The 22607-nt window shown below is 31.8% G+C and overlaps 1 protein-coding gene across 3 annotated transcripts in view; it reads left to right on the top strand.

Moving 5' to 3' along the window:
• Nucleotides 1-20534, top strand: part of LOC132742478 (aquaporin AQPAn.G-like) — a 48816-nt gene extending 28282 nt beyond the window's left edge. For 2 of the 3 annotated variants that reach the window (XM_060730912.1, XM_060730911.1), the window contains exons 2-5: nucleotides 6357-6510; nucleotides 16204-16856; nucleotides 17805-17885; nucleotides 18247-20534. In XM_060730912.1, the coding sequence (XP_060586895.1) occupies nucleotides 16227-16856; nucleotides 17805-17885; nucleotides 18247-18450 (915 nt within the window). In that variant the 5' untranslated portion in view covers nucleotides 6357-6510; nucleotides 16204-16226 and the 3' untranslated portion in view covers nucleotides 18451-20534. Of the gene's footprint in view, nucleotides 1-6356; nucleotides 6511-9567; nucleotides 9891-16203; nucleotides 16857-17804; nucleotides 17886-18246 lie in introns of those variants that run through there. The other variant, XM_060730910.1, reaches the window with a different exon arrangement.
• The last annotated feature ends 2073 nt before the right edge of the window (nucleotides 20535-22607 follow it).

Genomic DNA, 22607 nt, shown 5'->3' on the forward strand with positions numbered 1-22607 from the left:
AACATTGTGCAATTGTGCAAAAATCGGTTATATGAAAATGCGTGCCAGTTTTGATAACAACAAATGTTTTAATTTGTATTACGTTTTAAAATTTATCGTCTCAGCCAAAAGCGCACAAAAATAATAATAACATTGGAACATATAATGTACAGTGAATGTTATCGCCTATGGAAAGTTACCCCATTTATCAAAATTGAAATGGGAGGAGAAAATAACAAGAAAATATTCTGTTGAAAGTATATATAAATGTAAACTATGTAGTTATAACTTTGTATGTATCTTGACTTCGTTTATTTTTTTAAACCAGGGTCTGGTCCCGATTAATTCGCATCTTTTATTATATACTAATAAATGAAATATTGAGAAATATTGATGAAATAAAATGCGTATTTTCATTTTCCGTATTTTCACTGTAAAAGTTTATTTTTCACTGCAGTGAAACATATTTTCCGTATTTTCACTGGTGTCTTGCCGGACTACTTTCTTTTAAATTCTACCAGTACACAAAATTTAAGGGAAAGTTTTTCAAATTTTATCGCAAAAAAGAGAAAAATGTACATAATAAACAGAAAATTCAAGTTTTTTCTATAAATACATGATTTATTTTCATCTTGTGGCATGAAAATTACCATATTTCACTCGTGGCTACCGCCACTCATGAAATATTTATTTTCATACCACTCGATGAAAATAAATCATGTATTTATAGAAAAAACTTGAATATCCTCTATGTATTTGTATAGCAACAATTTTGCTTTTTGTCCTGAACTTTACTTCATTTCCAAGGGGTATGTCTAAATGTAGAAATATTCAGACTATTAACATAATAATGATGATAATGATAATAATGATGATGATAATAAACGAATCATCATTTCTTGTAATGATAAGGTTTCGAAGTGCACATAATTATGATTTTTAAACGTGTAGGCTTAACCGAATAAGAGTTTTTTGAACGCATTTAAGCAATGCCACTTCAGATTTGGTCCAAAGTAGATTTCCATTTTATTGATGTTTTAACGATTCGACTCGTAATGATAAATGATCCTAAATATGTTGTTTCATATTTGTTGCCAGGTTTTATATCATGACTTTTTATTTTATACGAGAATTAAATGAACTGTTTAATATGACATGATATTCGTCTTCAAGACTATCACAAATATGACAAATGTTACATTTCTAAATCTTTTCTTTCAAGTTTACAATATAAAACATCATTTTTTATTTTTTATTTATATTTTATTTTAATATATTATTATTATTATTATTATTATTCTTTCAATGCTTTCATATTACGGAATTTCTTGGGATGTTTAATTTTCAAAAGACGTGTAATTAGTAAAACGACGCAATTTAGTAGATTTATTTTGTTAACGTTGTGCCCCAATGTGGAGTTCTTTATAGAAATTTCCAAACCCTTTTACAGTTGAACACTACGTTTTCCTCTTTTGATTACATGTGAGGGACCAAATGGGAGACTCTATGATGGAAGGTTCTTAGGCCTTTTGGGACTGAATTGTCTTAATGTTTGTCTTCTGTCTTACTTCGTCGGGTCCTTGTAGGTAATTTTCATGTTGCTCTGTCTTCCTTTAAGACATTGAGTACCTTTGTTATGGTCAGTGGGTTAACTTTATATGTTTTTACATGATCATCTCTGTGTTTTACTTATTTACTTAATGTAACAACTGTTAGAATTTCGCTTGGCGTGGATTCATTTTATTAACAGTGTATCATTTTAGAGGATCATGGTGGGGCTAAAAGTGAGGTTTGGTGCACCCTGAAATGGTTTAAACTCCCCAGCAGTGCTTATGCTCATGACCGTTCCAAGGCGGCGCCCCTCTGTGTTCCTCAGATGTATTTCTTTTTTGTTTCATTCAGTTTTGGTGACATTTTTGTTTGTGTCCTTTGTTGTTTTCTCGATCACGGTAAGTATATTCCCTTTTTGCCCCTAGTTTTATTTACATGTATTTAATTTTGTTAAATTTTGCCCCTCTCTTCCCCTTATCTCGAAACCCCTTCCCATGTGCCCTTTTACTTTGTGGGTCTATTGATTAATCAATAATTTGTTTACTTTAATTTCCTTGTATGGTTGTAATACTATAACAGCGTTTTATGACTAAGACATTATTGTGACGTGACCTAGCAGTATATAACTGCAACTGGTGTTGACTGTAGTCGAGCGTGCTGTCTCCTTTGACAGCTCTTGTAATTAAATTTCCTTATTTTTTAAAATAAACTTATTATTTTTGCTGCTAGTATATAGCATACATAGATCATTCTGCATTTTATATATTTATTTTAGTTAGGTTAATGTATGCCTGTATAAGAATATATAACAAGACAGATATGATATATATGATAATGATGTATTAATGAATAAATCATGAAATTGCCCATTTTTTCACCAACCGCATCATCTGCGTCCTTAAATTAGTTTAATGTCAAAATTTTCCTTTTCCTTCTCAAGGGCAGTAATGCAATAGATTTTTTAAATATTTTAGCGGAAATGCAACTATTCATTATTTTATATTTTGTTTCATTTTTGTAAGTTATTAACATTACCATAGTTTAATATCACATAATTTATGTCAACATTATACATTCATTAGTTTCATTTTTTTTGACATTATATTTGTTAGTTTTTTTGCATTTATTGACATACCCGATATTGCGTTTATTATATAATATTCATGATTTGTTATTTTAAAGTTTTTTGTCTTGCAATTGGGTAATCTTATACACAGTTCAATTGTCACATTTGACGTCATTAATTGTCTTATTTGCCAACATATTTTAGTTCAATTGATAAAGTTCAGTTGTCGCCATTTGTCCCATTTGCTATCATTCAGTTGTCGCATTTTATATTAATTAGTTCGGTTGTCGCATTTTACATTAATTAGATCAGTTGTCGCATTTTACATCAATTAGTTCAGTTGTTGCCAGTTGTCGCATTTAACATCAATAAGCGTAGTTGTCGCATTTTACATCAATTAGTTCAGTTGTTGCATTTCACATAAATTAGTTCCACACCGCATGTCAATCTATTTTGGCATCACTTACAGAAGTCCTATTGTAAATCTTATCGCCGACCTTGTCCTTAACGCTTTTTGTTACGTCAGACAAATGCACAGCTAAAATCCGTCTTAACTCAAGTAAACGGCAATTAAATTAATTACAACTTCATGCTGGTATTTATTGGGTTAAGAAAACCCATCATATGGAAACAAATTTAATGTGACCATTTGACAATATGAAAAATGCAGTAAAGTAAATATGATAAGAAGTTAATAAGAAAATGCTTTAGTTACTTGCGTTCGAAATGACTCACCTACTAAGTTGTGAAATTATCGTGGTTATTTAACACTTTTAAAAAAGTCACACGTTTTTGGAAATGTAAACAATATGTTTTTGTACGGCTAAATAAGTGATATTTGTTGCCACGCTTTTGTAGGATAAAATTCTGGGACCATTTATTAATGTAAGGTCAAGACTTCAATAAGTTTTTCTATTAATAATATTATCTACGTACATGCATATATCTTGAATAATATAGAACAAAACATACTTTCATTAAAGACTTCTACAAATTATACTGTCTAAAAACACTGAATGTACAGCAAACATTCAATATGTAAGTGATTAATGTCAACACTAACTACTAGTACATTATTAGCATCTCAAAATATATTTACGGAGAGTGAAATGAAAACTCAAACAATATTCACCGCTCAATCATATTAAAATCACTTCTAAGTCTAAATATTCATGTACGTTTTAACTTTTAGATGCGGTGCAATAAAGTTGTTTAGCTGAAAAATAAGAGAGAGAAAAAACGTAATCTAAACTTTCCTCAATTAAAATTTTATGTAAAAGATTGTATTTTCCCAGCATGACAATCTTGATAAAGAATGCTATTAGTTAATAAATACAGTAAATATATAATTGAAAATGATACGTAGTGTTAATCACGTGCACACCTTCTTAAACGTCAAGTTGGTATAAAGAGTATTTAATCTGACAAATTTTCACGTAATTTTCATCTTCAGCGTTTAATCTTAATGTCAAATTAAATTGATAGTTGAATAAATTATTCGGTACTAACTGTTTAGAACAGATGGGTACAGCATCGGCACCCTGACATATTCCAGATTGCATCGTTAATGATAATAAGTCAAAATACGGATTTGAATCTTCATCCTATTTTATCATATATTTGAAAAAATATAAGAAGAATTAAAAATAAATTAAAATATCATTATTTGATATATCTTTGGTGTTGAATGCAAAAAAGAGAGAAATATTATATGAGGAATGTAACATTTTGGGGCTTATTTTCTGATGACGCACAGCAGATTAAATATTTACAATAAAAACCTTGCGTTTATACGATACATACCGTGCTAATGAACTTTGTGAAATGGATTTGTCCTATTTTGAATTTGAAAAACTCTCTTCTTTATAAGATTCAAATAATGACTAAAACAGTTCTTAAACAGTTAAGTGTCCATTTAAGTCGTTTGAACCACCTCTTTATTGATTTTGTATAATAGACTATTTGGACATTTCCATTTTGATCTCAGAATTTTGAAAATCTGTTCTATAGGTGTACGACTAAGTAAACAAACCTAGCTCATAACTGTCGTCGGACTAATAATCTTACGATTGATGGCCGTGCATATTCAAACCCCGTCTGGAGCAAGCAATTGTTTCTATGAGCAAGAAAACTAACACTCATTGCTCAGTTCTGGTTGGTCCCAGGAAGGGATTTGAGAGTGTGGCTTCCTACAAATCTTTTTACTAAAATGGCGTCTGTATAAACTAATACACAGACGGCTTATTTTAATTTAGGAATGTCGTAGATTTATTTCAAACTACTGTACATGTGTTCATACATTCTTCATATTCAGTTGTCACTGAGTGTATTTTCAAAATCAAGTGGACAATCAAATTAATTCCTCAGTTGCTTTTGTGGGTTAAAGTATGACAATTCATTGTAATAGATAGTACAATTCTATAAATCTTTATTATCTCCCTTGGTCTATTTTAACTTTGCACAAAGCTATTGAATTATTTTAATGCACGATATCGTTTAGATTCTTCAAATGGCAATATACTATCAGTGACTAAATTGATATGTAATTAGATAAGGAAAATTGTGTATTTTCATCTTTCATGGAAGATACAATGATTGTTTTTACATTTTTTTTAATTTAATGATAATTTAGTTATGTGTGCTAGTTTATTCCATAGATATATAATATTCATCACAGCTTGGTTTACAAAAAATGTTGTGAAATATAACTTAAAGTAGACTTCTTGTTGTTTTGTTAAAAAATGCCTCTACTGTAAATGTATAACAAAACGTTGATCGGTTATATTCTCTATGACGTTAACACCAATACCACAATTCTATTTTAATTGCAACTGGTTTGTTTGCTTTCGTCTAACTACTTTGCAGTTGAACCATGCTGTATATCACCAGGTCATACTGCATATCTGTGCAGTCATGCTTATCTGTGCAGTCGAACCAGACTGTATATCACCAGGTCATACTGCATATCTGTGCAGTCATGCATATATGTGCAGTAGAACCAGATTGTATATCATCAGGCCATTCTGTATATCTATGCAGTTGAACCATGCTGTATATCACCAGGTCAAACTGTACAGTCGGTATCAGCAGGCCAGCTTGCATTAATGTATAGCCGAACCAGACTGAATATCACCAGGTCAACTTGCATATCTATGCAGTCGAGCCAGATTGTTTATCATAAGGTCAACCTGCATATCTATGCAGTCGAGCCAGATTGTTTATCATAAGGTCAACCTGCATATCTATGCAGTCGAGCCAGATTGTTTATCACCAGGTCAGCCTGCATATCTATGCAGTCGAGCCAGATTGTTTATCACCAAGTCAGCCTGCATAGCTATGCAGGCGAGCCAGATTGTTTATCACCAGGTTAGCCTGCATATCTATGAAGTCGAGTCAGATTGTCTTACCACTGGCCTCTGACTTTTATCATTATTATTTTGGAATCCCCATGTGTTAGAAATGGGCACAAGATAAATCCGTTGAGTAAATGACTTAATTAAACTGATTATGAATTATGTTACTATAAGATAATTTCACATTTTTTCATATAACCGGTCAAGGGAATGTCACTAGTATATTTATCTCTAACTACAACCTAATCATTAAACCTATTGTATACATTTATTAATTTATTTACTCATTTACTTTGAGTTATCTGTAGTGTTGTATACAAAATTCAACAAGTTTTGAACTTGTGACTGTCTGTCCCTGATCTAGGTTAGTTTAAACACCTTTATTAAAGCTAAAAATTTTATTCTAGGTTACCCGTCGACATTGTTTAAGAGTGAAGAAAATTAGAGCTACAGGTACCCACAGAGAATCTGTCCTTCGCAACTTTTTGTGAGAAAATCTGAGCGCGTCTACAACTTCCACACCTTTCGGTAATCTGTCAACCACATTCTTCTCGTAGAAAGGTAAGAATCGACGCGATATTTGTCAGAACAGGGGTTTGATGATTAAACTTTTTGAATTTTGAATTGATTGATGCCAATTTAGATTTGACATCTTCATGACTTTTCATTGCTTGCAATTATCATTCAATATGATGTTATTTACATTTTGTTACTTGCGATCCATATGAAGCAGCATGTTCCGCTAAGGACCAAAAGTCTGAAAACATAAAATTTGAATTTTCTAATATAAATCAGATTAGGCAGTTAAAATAGAAGATACTGAGAAACATACTCAGAGATAAAACGAAAAAAGATTGTATTTTTGTGTTATTCATAGCCCAATCATTTTTTTTTTCGCAATAAGAATACTCATTCCAGAAAAAAACAGAGTGAGCGAATGATCAGAAATTTTGCTCAAAAGGCACTTGTCTCAATCTGTATGAAATGGAAAAGTGATCTCGAAAAAAATGCAGGTACCGTGGAGTCCCTTTAAATGTTATGTTTATTATCGTATAATTCTTATTGTAGTAATACTCGTATAACAAAATGTTGGTAACATATTATAACTTGCTTTTAAAAGTTTTATTTTTCAATTTTTATACCAATTTGCATGCTTACAGAACAGAAATGCGGTACCATAAAAGTAGGAATTAAATTACAATATGACGTGTAAAACAAAGTCATATGTATTACAAATTCACGTGACCTGGTTGGAGCGAACAATACAATATAAATGGAAAAAAAATATCCGACTAATTAATGATCTAATCAAATAAACAAAAAGAATATAAAAATACTTTACGTCAAACGATGTATAATTGAGTCTTGGACACTAAATTGGAAATTTGGCCAATCAATCTGGACACAAGATTCTTGGTTTGACATATCAGAGTTTTATATTCATTTTACCTTTTTATTAGATAAGATCATTAATTAGCCGAATACGTTTTTATTATATCGAAAGGTGATTTACACTTCTTTTCTTGTAATGTACATTTAATAAATCGTTATCTACGCTTCATTACTCGTAATCTTCATTTATTTATTTGATTATTGACTTTTCACGACTGACTAAATGCTTGCAATCCATATATAACCAACGGTTATTAACTCCTAATAACAACTGAATGTATGAAAACACTTTTTATTTGCCATTTACATATAACTTAATGTTATTAAAGGAACTCCGCCGAGATCTCAAAGTCTGAAAATATTAAATTTGAATTTCTTAAAAACTAACCGAGGTACTTGAAACAGAAAGATATGCGACAACAGATAATTTAGAGATACATCCAGAAATATATTGAAAATCGTAATTTATTATTTAGAGCTCGATTTGAGTAAAACGCGTTGAAACGCTTTTCATTCTTTAGGTCATTTTTCTCAAGTTAATTAATTATTCTGGAAAAATGGAGTAAGCGAATTATTTTAAATTTTGCTCACACGTTTGAGGTCTGGACCTACATCAAATGGAACAATAATCTCAAACTTATTTTTTCTGGTCCCATTTTGTTAAAAATCCACAGTGGAGTCCCTTTTAATTTTTCATCACTCAAATCAAACTGTTCTTCTGTGTGCGTACAAGTGGCGACTGATACTACCCATGCGACCAGTGCAGACCAAGATCCATTGGCACATCTTCATATAACACTCCCATTTATACATACTTTGAAATACTTTTTCGTTAATGGTTTTGTTCAGATTGAAATATGAATAAGTCCATTTGAGATATCTAGCGTAGAAGGGGTAAACTGAAATTTCGTATGTTTTACTGCTGAATGTTTTTTATACTACTGTTGAAATTTCAAAAATATACATGGACATATGGATAAACATGTAAATTATCAAGAGCATAAACTTAACATCAAAGCATCTTTTTAAATCGAGAATGTCCTCTGAAGATATTGCAACCGATATCGCCCGATAGGTTCATATCTAAAAGGACATTGCTCCGAAAAAAAATGAATATTGATATATCAAATAAATCATATCAGAATTGTCGCCCTGGGCACGTCCATGCTATATCTTCATGCAAATATCTATATTTACATTTTTGTTTATTGATTTTTTTCTATAGATGCATAGATATTTCATCATCACAGGTTTATCATTGAAAAGACAAAAAAATGAAAGTATAAACGTAAAAATGTTTAGAAAAGGAACTTTTGAGAAACAAACATAACGCTAGATACGTTAAATAACGTAGATTTATGTAATGTCGTGAAATTCATGCACAAAAAATACATATCAATGCTAATTAAATGTTTTAGAAAGGAAGGTAAACAACTTGTTTTTTCTTTTAAGAATTCATTAATTTTTGTTCTTCCACGAAGCTAGAAAACAACGCTTTGATTCATGATGTCTTTAAATTTCTCTCGGAATGTTTTATATCTCCTTCTATTGGCTGGAAACTAATAAAAAAATGATAAAAGAAAACAGTCAAAAATAAAATTAAACAAAACAAAACTCAATTGCAGCGTTTTGAAGGCATATATTATAGGTTTATAAAGTAACATATCATTTAGCAACAGCCTTTATTGCATTTGTCTATATCTATTGCAACATTTTATCGTTATTTCAATATAACACGTCCGTGTCTGTATATTTTGTGAAATATGTATATACTTAAAAGACTTCCATTACATATAATTAATGTTTATAGTTAAGACCACCGCAGAAAATAAAATGAAAGGACTGATTTACATTTCAATTTGTGCGCAAACTCACGAGCCGTAGTATACGTGTTTCTGATTAGATAGAATAAAAAGTAAAAGAAAAATGAGCCGCGTCATGACAAAACCAACATAATGCGTTTGCGACCAGCATGGATCCAGACAAGCCTGCGCATCCCCGCAGTCTGGTCAGGGCTTACAAACCCTATTACAAGTAGAGAAACTGATAGCGAACAGCATGGATCCTGATCAGACTGCGCGGATGCGCAGGCTGGTCTGGATCCATGCTGGTCGCAAACCCATTATGTTGGTTTTGTCGTGACGCGGCTCAAATGTTTACTGTCACGAGTGAACGACTTTAGGTAATTAACGATGAGAAAGCAACTCGTCACGTTCGCCGCGCATAAGTAACAACTATAGTACTGAATGTTCGAACATTTAAATATATTAAAATTCAATTTATTTTCGTATCGAACCTCTAATTTTTGCTTATATTCTTAAGAAAGTAAATGCTGCATTGAAAACGGGTACGATTGGATTATGTAACTCACTGAACAGTGTGTTATATTTACATAACGCATGTTAAATATCAATCACGTGACAGTGTTTGATTGAAGTTTAACAGCTTAGATTGAACCGGTTCGCAGTGACCTGCATATATATATAATAATCAAAGTGAAGTTTATTTGAGTTCAAAATTTCTATGACGATGGAGAAAGAAAGATCGAGGTACGAACATTATTTTTGTTATTTTTGAAAATTTAAGTTATTTTTTTTTTAATAATTTTTTAGAACTATAACAAACGTGAATCATACTTAATATAATATACACATTAGTAATAAAATTTCTATTTCGATATTTTCAGAATATGTGTTTTATTTTATACTATAACGAATATTTAAAATGTATCTTTCAAGTATTTCAAAACTTTTAGGTACAAAATATTTAGCGTTATCTACGATACGATCTGAGTGTAGCAAATATTTTCTGTAGTAATTTTGGTGTCAAGTTTACTTTCTCTTTCAACTTTATAATAAAATAAATGCGATAACGATATCTAAATGTAGTGAACATAAATTATATGAATATATATATTTAATTAATTTGATTAAAATCTTTAATTATAGAAGCGTATAATATATACGTATTAGTAAATATATATGAGAAAAAAAGATGTCTCATGATCACGTGTGCGTTGACTGGACAAGAAGAAATTAAATGTTAAATTATATGTTTATATCAAATTGTATGTGCTTATATGTTTCTTCTATTTTTCTGTAAATAAGTTTCTATAGAACTTATTTCTATGTAGGCTGCTATATTTAGAGATAGGCGAAAATGTATAATTTCGTTAAACTTTCCTATTCCTCGTTATAGTTTAAGGGGGGAAAAACAATTAATAACGTGGTTTTTTTTGTTTTTGAAAATGACTTAGCGAAAAACAATTTTCACTATGATGAATTTACCAAGAGTGATATACATTACATTACACTGATAACAAACTGTATTTCATTAAATAGAAAGTTACACATTTATTTATCAGTTGAGGTTAATCTGACATAAGGTCTCGCGTATTTCATGAAGTAAGTCACGGTGACAATATCAAAGAAAAATCTCAACTGATAACTTATTACAGTTAAACCAGTGTAACAGACAACCTCCGAATATAGGCCAACCTGTAAAAAGAGCCCACCTTCTGATAAACATTAATGGATAAAAATACAACATACTTAACTCCGAATAAAAGATCACTTGTCTATAAAGGCCATATATAGTCTCTCATTTGTATGGGCTTTATTCACAGGTTTGACTGTATATTGTAATTTACAACGCGACAAGTATTTGAATAACATCAATTTAAAGTATTGATTATATGTTATAAACGTACGTTTGACTGACTTTAAATTGATCGGGTTGACATTAAAAGTACAAATATACTCACAAAAATGTAAAGAAACTAATTAAGCTTACTCTTCAAGTTTACGTCAGAAAATTTTTATGTGAATAATATCATAAACTAATATCAAATATAATGTGTTTTTTTTCGGGGCATTTATTTTTACTTATATATTGTATACATGTTTTGAATACGTTCGTACTATCATAATGATAAACGACGCCTTTCGTGGTCCTTCGGCATACATGAGTCAGTTCTTGTCAATAATAATGGAGTTTACTTTTATTTCCCTAACGTTCTACGTCCACGTTGTCAGTTCAAAACAAGTATATATTTATAAATAGATATCCAACATAAAATTATAAGATTATTCTGGATATAGGCGGTTAAACAAAACACCGTGCGACTGTGAGAATGAGTAAAATTTGATAAAAATCTGGCACTTTTTTCACCATTGTACATGCGTGATCTTCATACTAATTTTTCACTCGCCACTTTCCATTATAATAATTTTGCACTCGCCACTTAACATTATAATACAGATTTACATATGTTTTTGGTATTAATAAATTGGTTACATAGCTATGAAAAGCGTATTTAAAAGAATACTCTGTTCAATTACAATAATTGAAAAAGAATTCCATTTTTTTTTCAATTAAGATCAACAATAGGAAAAAAAAACAACATCTTCACGCGTGTCACTTTTGATTATTTTATAAATAGAAATAGTGACTTTACTTATCAACTATGTTGCTGTCATGTTGTTTTTGATTGACAAATTTCTTCATGTCATTTCGCCCTCATAACGTACATATGTACGTCATGACGCACTTGTTGAAATATAAATTACTTGTTTTGGAGTTCCTTTTGTGTGACATTATAATATGGTCGTTTGACCTTTGTTTTAAAAACGAACAATCATCGATAATAACTGTCAAGACACAGGGAACCCAATCTTCTAGTATAAAACTGTATTACTGTAATAAAGAACGCGGCAACCTTTGAACTACGAGTATAGTAACATTTGTATGACCTTAAGGACTTTTTCCAAACTTATGATTTATATATTGACCATTTGTTAAAGACAAATACGTGAAAGTTTTTGACGGAGATTGCAAACATGTATAATCTATAAAGAACGCACACGCGCCACTAACATTTTTACTCAAGTTGTTTTTTATTATATTTGATATAAATTTTTTATTCAATTTTTACGATTTTTTTATTTCATTTTATTTTTTCACAGCATGTTATAATCAACAATTTTCGCTCATAAATCATGACATTATTTTTTTCTGATATGAGACAAAAATACATTTATATCTAAAAGAAATGCGCTTATGGCTTTTGTTGCATATGTATTTGTATTTTTCATCTTTATAACTATGCCTGTCCAAAGAAATAAATAAGAAGGAAATGTGGGTGGATCCGAAAAAAAAAACAACAACAACAAAACAAACGTTTCAGTCGTTTTAATACGTCTATTTTCTACTACAGTGTTTATGTCCTGTATCCGGAGGTGTTATTTATTTGGAGGTGACCTTAATTTCGGAGGTGACATTTATAAAAAAAGATTAAATTGATACGTTCGAATTGTAAATAATATACTTAACATAAAAAAAAAACAAGTTTGACACCCTCCGACAATAAAATGTGTTTAAAGATATAATTATCTTTGATGGTAAACTCAATCTTAACTGTTGTATAAACGTTAAAATAAAAAAGTCAAGTCGAAGTAAGATTGATATCTGTTTTATACCTGTTCGATCACAAGTAAATAATATAGCCCCACAATGTCTATACTAATAGTTATATAGACTTTGACAGGTTACATAGCATAAACGGTTGTAAACTTGTGAGCCGAGCCACAAGACGATTGTATATATTTTATTTAAAAAAAAAACATATTGGTCGGAATTCTTTATAATGAATTTATAACATTGCATAGTTGCTTCCTTTGATTAGATTGAAAAATAACTTTTGATTTTGTTGCAGCCCTGTCAGATACTTCACGAGTATCAATGTTTAAAACAAGTTGTACTAAACTAAATATTCCCAATATAATATCAGATTGCATAAAGGACGATAAAGTATATACTAGTATAGGTTATATTATTGAGCAAACATTTCATATTTCAAAACATTTCAATTTCAAAAGGATATCCTGATCTTTTTTATAATAACATTTTCATTTTCATTCTCGCAAATATTTAAATTGATGCAATTCAAAACATTTTTTGCTAGTGTGCAATATGCACACAAAAAGCATGTACATATATCACAAATATTTTATTTCAACAACTGAGCCGCCTCACGACAAAACCAACATAATGGGTTTGCGACCAGCATGGATCCAGACCAGCCTGCGCATCCGCGCAGTCTGATCAGGATCCATGCTGCTCGCTTACAAACCCTATAACAAGTAGAGGATCTGATATCGAACAGCATGGATCCTGATCAGACTGCGCGGATACGCAGGCTGGTCTGGATCCATGCTGGTCGCAAACCCATTATGTTGGTTTTGTCGTGACACGACTCAACTTATAAACGCATATACTGAAGAAGATTTAACTGCGCGACGAAATGATATAATCAGAAGTAATCAATGAGTTAGAGATAATATTATATCTTCTTGTGCAATACACACACTTTAACGTTAATATGAGAGTCATTTCAAATGTATCATAACAGTTTTTTATAATACTATGTTAAAATACCACGCAACGTAAAAATGTCTTGTGCTCACTTGACATTCTTTTTTAAAAATTGATGAAAAACAAAGGTGTTAAATTTTAACACCCTTGGCAATTTATTATCAAGTAATCAATAACGTAAGTAAAGATAAAAAAAACCTAGTGAACATTCTAAATCTAAAAAAGTATTTGTTCAAAATTATCTTGTTACAGCCAACCCCTGTCTGAAAGACCCCTTTCGGAAAATAGAAAACCTGTTGCCATTTTATACATATTTATCACACGACCGTGCCGATTTTGCGACTCCGTAAATATGGTATTGCACGGCCGTGCATATATTTTGACGTGAAGTCATTAGCGTTATACAAACAAAGAGTAAAGACGTGCTAAATGTGAGCGTTATACTATAGGCGCGTCAATGAAAAATGACTCTTATTTCACTTTAAAGATCCTGTATGTTTTGTGATTCATATTTTTACTGTGTGAATACCACACTAGCAAAAAATATATATGTACATATTTATGCAAATAAAACAATTTTCAAACATCGAAGAATATGTAAAATGTGTACTGCAAATATTTGTGCACATTATATTTAATCAATAAATTACAGGCATTCATTTCTTATTTGAAAATTTGACTTAACTTAAAATTTATAGAAAATAAATTTCTAATTACCTCCCTTTATTTACATGAAATGTTAAATTGGGTAATATCTTTATAAATAATGCTTATTGGAACTTACAATATTGACAAATCTTAATTTGAGCATCATATTTATGAAATAAAACCATGAAAAAATTGTGTTACAGGATCTTTAAACGGCCTTTATTTTGGGTATGTGATAAATAGAATATTAAATTCGCGTAAGTTCATTACTGAATTTATTGCACTCGTTGAATGAAATAATATTATGCTCGCCAGAGGCTCGCATAATAAAATTGTATTCAACTCGTGCAATAAATTCAGTATTGAACTGACACTCATTTAATATCCTCTATATATCAGTTTCGGTGCTTAACAATACAGAATAACCTGTTATTAGAATCCAACACTTCCGTTTCTTCGAGCATAAGGTTTGACTGTATATTAAAATTGTGTTTGACGTCGAGTAGCTAGAAAAATAATTCTAAATTCATAAAACAGTCCAATTTTCCAGCGACGTTAATATTTTGTTTGCTTAATGCTGATTAAATGCTGTGGTTATTTTTGTTATTATTTATTTACGTATGTTTCATTATTAATATTATGTGTAAGTCTTTTCTAAACAATAAAACATGATAATAGTCACTGCAGCAGAACAGAATAATTTTTTGATAGCGTTACCCTTCTTTCTAACAGACTTTTGAAAAAACAACAACAAAAAAAGAACAAAATTGCACGGAACATAAATAACTGTTTTGAAATAATTAACTCATCCATTATAATAGCATTAATTACCTCATAAAGTGTTGATGTTATTTGTCTTATCTGAGTTTAATTAATTCGTGCATGCAGACAGCATCTTTCGAGAGATACATTAGTGACAAATTTTGAATTGAAATGAACTAGTTTAACATTTAAAATTTATTATATGGAAAAAAAATGTGACTGAAAGTTGGTGAAATCACATAGCCATTTGCTACCGCAACTCTAGCGGAACTGTAGTTATTTAGTTATTGTGTATTTGATTGAAACATTGCTTGACTTCGTGTTTATCAGATTAAAACTATAATTTTTTCACTTAATGTGTTTGAAATATAATTTTATATTCTCACAAGGAGGCAAACGAAATTAAAATAAAATGATTTGTTCCAACCTCAGACAAAATTATTATAAAATTCATTAAAAAGTCAATAAAGTAAAACCACTTTTCAAATCCAAACACGTGGTTTACCGATGATCACTAATTTTGTTGGAAAATAGGTGGTGAGTGGGACGGGTATTCGCGGCTTCTCGGCAGAAAAAAAATGTATATTTCTGCACATGTCAAATGCATTCAGCTACAGATTCTGTATTGGTTGCAGAGATAACTCGACACTGAATCACATAGGTTATTTTTATCTTTATTGATATTGATCCGCCTAAACAAGGCTCGGTTAAAATATCTAACGTTACTCCAAAAAATTATTCTTTCCAAATTGAAACTGAGTGGCCAGTGGTCAAAACAGTTCTAACTGCCTTTTTGTAGACTTTTAGTGTTTGTGGACAGCTTTTTTGATAATTGGACATAGATTAAAAAGTTTTCAAAATTAAGAAAATATCAGCACATTTTGTCATGGCCCTATAGTACTAGGTGACCATGTGCTTGTTTGTTAAAAACCAAAATTACATCAAAAGTATTTATCAAGTGTGGGGTTTATCTATGTGTCGGAGTTATCTCACCAACCAATATGCTACTCATGTTAGTAAAATGTACAAACTCGGCTTTGAAGAAATTGCACATGTAAAGATTATCTTGTTACTTTTCAGTTCAGGTCAGTGTCTTCGACCAGATGACGAATAAGGTCACCGTAAAACCTGTCATTTTTACTGATTCTGACGAAGAAAGCACTAGTTGTATCGAGACTTTCAGGATGAAGACCAGCATAGACGATGTCCGTTCGTTGCAGTTTTGGCGGGCTTTGGCAGCCGAATTTATCGGGACATTTATACTTGTAATAGTATCACTGGGTTCAACGGTACAAGGATGGAATTCAGGCATAGACGATGCCCTTGATGTTGTTCAGATAGCTCTCACCTTTGGTTTAGCCGTATCCACATCGGTTTGGATAGTTGGACATTTGAGTGGGGGCCATATTAATCCAGCCGTGACAATAGCCATGTTAGTTACACGTCGTATTAGTTTGATCCGTGCAATCATGTACATGATTTGTCAGTGTGTTGGGTCAATAGCCGCAGCGGGGTTACTAAAGGCGCTAACACCTCCAGGTCTTCGAGGCGGTCTAGGAACTACAACTTTAAATGCGGGAGTTTCTCCAGCAATGGGTTTTGGTATAGAATTGTGTATAACAATGTTCCTGGTACTGACAGTGTTTGCAACATGTGACAGCAAAAGAACAGACCACGCCGGCAGCTTTCCACTCCAAATTGGATTGTCGGTGACCATGGGGCATCTCTGGGCGGTAGGTTTAATAATAACGTCTTTTCTGTATATATTTATTTGGTTTTATCAAGTATCTCTATACTTAATTGACTTTTGTCATAAATGAAGTTGCAATGAACAAAAAAAATATGATACATTGTAAATGATAATGATTTTAGATTTTTTTTTCACATAACGTACTAGTAAATTCCTTTGCTCGTAAATTCTTATCGACCACTTCATTCATAAATCTTAACAAAAATAGATCAGAATTGTTTTGGGTCTAAGCACTAAATGTATGTGTAGTTCAAAAGACACATGGTTTTGTAAATATTTTACACATGAAAGCGACCCCGTTCTTCATATATCAACATTCTTCTCTTGTTTAGATACTATCATATTTTGTCACTAAAGTTGAGTCTTCGGGGCAATGGACATGCATATATTTGTCTTGTTATAAGTTCATTTTTTACAAATGAGTTAACTGTTATTTTAATTGTCCTATTAATAAATTTCGAACGCAAACGATGAATTTGAATTGCAAACAAAAGTTTTTTTTGGGGGGAAAAGATATTCAATGCGCATGATGATTTGATTCAAGGTTATATAAATCATTATGTCTTCCTAAAATTCTTCGGAAAAAAAAGACATGCCATAGATTTAGGAATTTGGACCTTGAATGACAGTGTCATCAAAATGTACAAGCGGCACCAGATTGATTATAAAAATCTGAACATAAGGTATTTGACACTAAATGTTTATATAATTTAGATGTTAAATTTTAGCGAATAAAAATGGAAATCTTGCATATAGGTTTGTCATAGACATAAGGCACAATGCTGTCTGAAATTCTTCACTGAATTACATGTCATGTAGTGGTCAATGTCATATTTCAGACAAACTTGTCCACATACTGATGGATGTCGTAGTCTTAAATAAAAATTAGTAAATGATATTGTTAGAAATGGTGTTCAATGTACAATTTTAGGTTGAGTTTTGTGGCTCTAGCATGAACCCCGCAAGAAGTCTAGGACCAGCCGTTGTTATGAACATTTGGAGCGATCACTGGGTAAGCTGTTTTCACATTTGAACTTTGTAAATATTGGTAATTTCATTAACGTACTAAGTATTTGAGTCAACGTGCAGTATTATGGTGCTGTAAGTATGTTGCACTTAACAGAATCACTTTGCTTACAGATGTTGCCATAGAAACGGCTTCAAAGAAATAAATGCTTTAGTACAGCCATCAGCTGTTACATACGATGTTAAATCTATTGTTGTACAAGAGATTTTATAAATAAAATTGATTCGTTACCCTTTCGAATATGGCATATTTATCAATCATTATCTATTCTCATTTTGATATTGTTTCATTGTTACTGTTACAATCAACGAAATGCCAATTCAAATTGCAAAATTATTTCTTCCAGATCTATTGGGTCGGGCCAATGACGGGCGGTGTGATTGCCGGACTGATGTATGACAACCTGCTGGCATCGAACTCGTCGGTGAGGAAGGCTCGAGATTTTATGCTGTCGGCACAATTTGACGACGAGAAATACCCGGCGAGGAAAACTAAGATTCAAGTTCTTGATGATGAATCGGAGAGTCAGGCGATGACTCAGAACGTATGAAAGAAGATCTGTAGATCAGTGTATTAAAAGTTTCGCTTTAAGTTTGCTGTACTTTTAAACTATTTTGCTTTACCAAAGTTGTTCAGAATCGAAGAGAACTTTATAATCAATTTACAAGAATTTATACAAACATTATGTAAATTAATTCTTGCTACATATAGATATGTATCAATAAATGCATCATATTCACATTAAACTTTGTACAGTATGTTATTTAGGTATAGATACATTATATAATACAATGTATATGAAATATACTCAGATTTTGATTATAGATATAGTACCTTTTTTCAAAGAGGCTTAAAAAGGAGACGAGATGAACTAATATGGAACGTTGATATGAGATTAGATTATTGTGTGTGACGAAATATATATTATATGAGCCGCGTCACGACAAAACCAACGTAATGCGTTTGCGACCAGCATGGATTCAGACCAGCCTGCGCATCCGCGAAGTCTGATCAGGATCCATGCTGTTCGCTATCAGTTTCTCTATACTTGTAATAGTGTTTGTAAGCGAACAGCATGGATCCTGATCAGACTGCGCAGATGCGCAGGCTGGTCTGGATCCATGCTGGTCGCAAACGCATTACGTTGGTTTTGTCATGACGCGGCTCATATGTTATTTTTCGACATCGCATCTATGTGTTCATGGAAGTTATCAATTGTATAAAATGTGTTTTTGATGTAAATCAGTAGCAATATGTATTTAGTGAGTAGAATATTCTGACAGTTGTTGTGTTTGTGTACAGCTCTTGCTAGATTTTTAGCTCACTTGTCACTTTGTGACAGGGTGAGCTTTTGTGATCGCTTTTCGTCCGGCGTCCGTCCGGCGTCCGTCGTCCGTAAACTTTTACTTTAAATGACATCTCCTCATAAACCACTAAGCCAATTTCATCCAAACTTCACAGGAATGTTCCTTTGGTGGTCACCTTTGAAAATTGTTCAAAGAATTTAATTCCATGCAGAACTCTGGTTGCCATGGCAACCAAAAGAAAAAACTTAAAATATCTTCTTCTAAAAATCCCAAAGAGCTAGAGCTTAGATATCTGGCATGAAACATCTTCTAGTGAGTGTCTACCAAGTTTGTTCAAATAAAAGCCCTGGGGTCAAAATTGGCCCCGCCCCAGGGGGTCATTGATTTTCCCTATATGTATAAAGAAAAAACTTTAAAAAATCATCTTTTAAAGAACCCAAAGAGCTAGAGCTAAGATATTTAGCATGAAACATGTTCTAATGGGTGTCTACCAAGTTTGTTCAAATAAAAGCTCTGGGGTCAAAATTGGCTCCGCCCCAGGGGGTCATTGATTTTTCCTATATACATTATAGTAAAAACTTAAAAATCTTCTTTTAAAGAACCCAAAGAGCTAGAGCTTAGATGTTTAGCATGAAACATGTTTTAATGGATGTCTACCAAGTTTGTGAAAATAAGAGCCCTGGGGTCAAAATTGGCCCCGCCCCAGGGGGTCATTGATTTTCCCTATATGAATATAGTAAAAACTTAAAAATCTTCTTTTAAAGAACCCAAAGAGCTAGAGCTAACATATTTAGCATGAAACATGTTTTAATGGATGTCTACCAAGTTTGTTCAAATAAGAGCCCTGGGGTCAAAATTGGCCCCGCCCCGGGGGACATTGATTTTCCTTATATGTGTACAGCAAAAACTTAAAAATCTTCTTCGAAAAAACCCGAATAGCTAGAGTGTAGATATTAAGCATGAAACATCTTCTAGTAAGTGCCTACAAAGATTGTACAAATAAAAGCCCTGGGGTCAAAACTGGCCCTGCTCTAGGGGTGTAATTGTTTTTAAATATATGTGTAAAGAAAAAACTTAAAAAATCTTCTTTTAAAAAACCCAACAAGCTAGACCTTAGATGTTTAGCATGAAACATCTTCTAATGGGTGTCTACCAAGTTTGTTCAAATAAAAGCCCTGGGGTTTAAACTGGACCCGCTCCGGGGTGAGCGATTTCAGGGCCATCATGGCCCTCTTGTTTTATTATAATTATGCGTGTACTTTGTGGTCCTTCTGGATATGTTATATATATGATACAAATTTTATAAGCAGTAAAACCTAAATTTTCATTGTTTAAGACTTTTTATTTTAGAATCTACTATATTATCTTATATAAAAAATTCAAATTCATGAGCCATTGGTATGTTCAATAATGCATACCTGTCTTTTCTGTATAAGAATGATGATAATATCATTAAAGAATACGCGAACAAAATAAAAGGATGAAACGCAATATGACGACATAGAAATTGTTGCATGAGGTACAAATGTACTAGATTTTGCTCTGGTACACACAAGTTAGGCATAACTTCTAAAAATATGCAATGTTTAATTTTCAGAAATACTGATTTTATTACAATTGTTAGATTAAGTTCGTTATAATAGGTTCTACAGAAAATAGATTGATAAATACCGTTTCGCGCAAAAAAAAAAAAAAAAAAAGAACAACAGAAAAAAGAGAAATAATAGTTTCGCAAAATATACCTGTTCTGAGAATATACAGATCTATATAATAATTGAAATATACAATTGCAATGTTTCAAATATACAAATAAATAAATAGGGACATTTGTTGTAAATTTTGTGAACAGTGACATTAAATTAACATTTCGTTCGTGCGATGTTTATTTGTGTGTCCTTATTAGCACAGTGTTATAACAACACGTTATGTTAAAACATTTCTTCTGGAAAGTAAGTGACGCTGCTGTAATAAAACAAACAATACTTGATTTATTCGAAAATTCATACATTAATATATAATTATTATACCTATCACTTTAACGATGTATTGTTTACAACAGATGATTGATGTTATAAGGAAAATACGACGGCTGGTAAATTAAAAAAAAAACAAAAACGAGTCAAACGACTGTACATAGCTTTTCTTAAATTGTACTTGGTTTTTGTACATGATTTTTATAGTAAAGGCAAACATTTGTAATAACCCTCCTAAAACACTTGAGTAATATTTAGTTTATCTTGTACTGTATAGATCTTGAGGACATTACTGTCGTATATAAGAAATACCCCTTTTCTAGAGTTTTATACTTCACAACATCAGGTGTCAAGTGCCGTGTAGCAGTGTAAAAAGTTGCCCCGTGCTCACTTCAGAATTGTTATATTTTCTGGCCCTTCGAGGTTATTGAGTGCAAATTATGTGTTGAAGATTGAATACCGCATAAACCGGTGCTAGGAGGCTTGAGAGATGTAGCGCGTTATATCATATCTAATGAATAGAATCAACGCAAGTCTGCAATTTTCATAAAATAAAGTTGTTTTCATTGTTTCTTTACCAGATTTTCGTCATGTATTGTGAGAGAATCTAAAGTTAATTTGGTGGAAAAAAAGTTTGCTGTAAGGTGACAACCTTGTCCCAGAGGGACTTTCTCATTTTAAATAACAACTGAAATAGAAAAGATATACTCTTATTGTATTCGTAGATTGAGAATTGAGTTATGTGTCACACTTTAAAGGTCTGGCCTTTTTCAAAAGGGCGGATAGCTCCTTGTCCCTTTTTTGTGGGAAAAGGGGGAGTCCTTTGATGTGTGTATGTGGTCGCATGGTCGAAAATTTCAATAGATATTATTTTTATAACAACCATTTACTTGTCACAGTTTGTTATTTTCTCGTGTATCTTCACTTATGCCAGCAAATCTTCTGTTTGTCCATGTACTGCAACATTTCATGCCACGCGAAAGACGTATTAGAGATGTTTGATTCAAAGGTATAACAGGAAATAGTAAAGTCAGTCATGTAATTGTTGCGTTTAAATGTACCGACAATAAATGTTCATATATACGACAATTCACCTGCAACATTTATAAAGCATTTAAAACGGATTGTTACTGCAAACAACATAATTATATGAATATATTCAATGTTTTGCAATACTCCATCATCATTTGAACGGCTGTTGCACAGAATATAAATACTTTAATTAAGATTTGCAAGATGCATTTGTAAAGGAAGATATGCGAGATATTATTTTGTTACGAGAGACAAGTTTAGATCCAACTGTACCGAAAGATAGATTAGATTTTATTTTCTAGATTATACATGTAAATTGTTGTTTTGAAGAATAGCTCATGACGATTGGAATACTATGCCAGATTTCATCATCCGGGAAAGTAACAATACAAATC

Source organism: Ruditapes philippinarum, unplaced genomic scaffold (assembly GCF_026571515.1).
Source record: "Ruditapes philippinarum isolate M1 unplaced genomic scaffold, ASM2657151v2 ctg391_1_1_1_1, whole genome shotgun sequence".
NCBI lineage: Eukaryota > Metazoa > Mollusca > Bivalvia > Venerida > Veneridae > Ruditapes > Ruditapes philippinarum.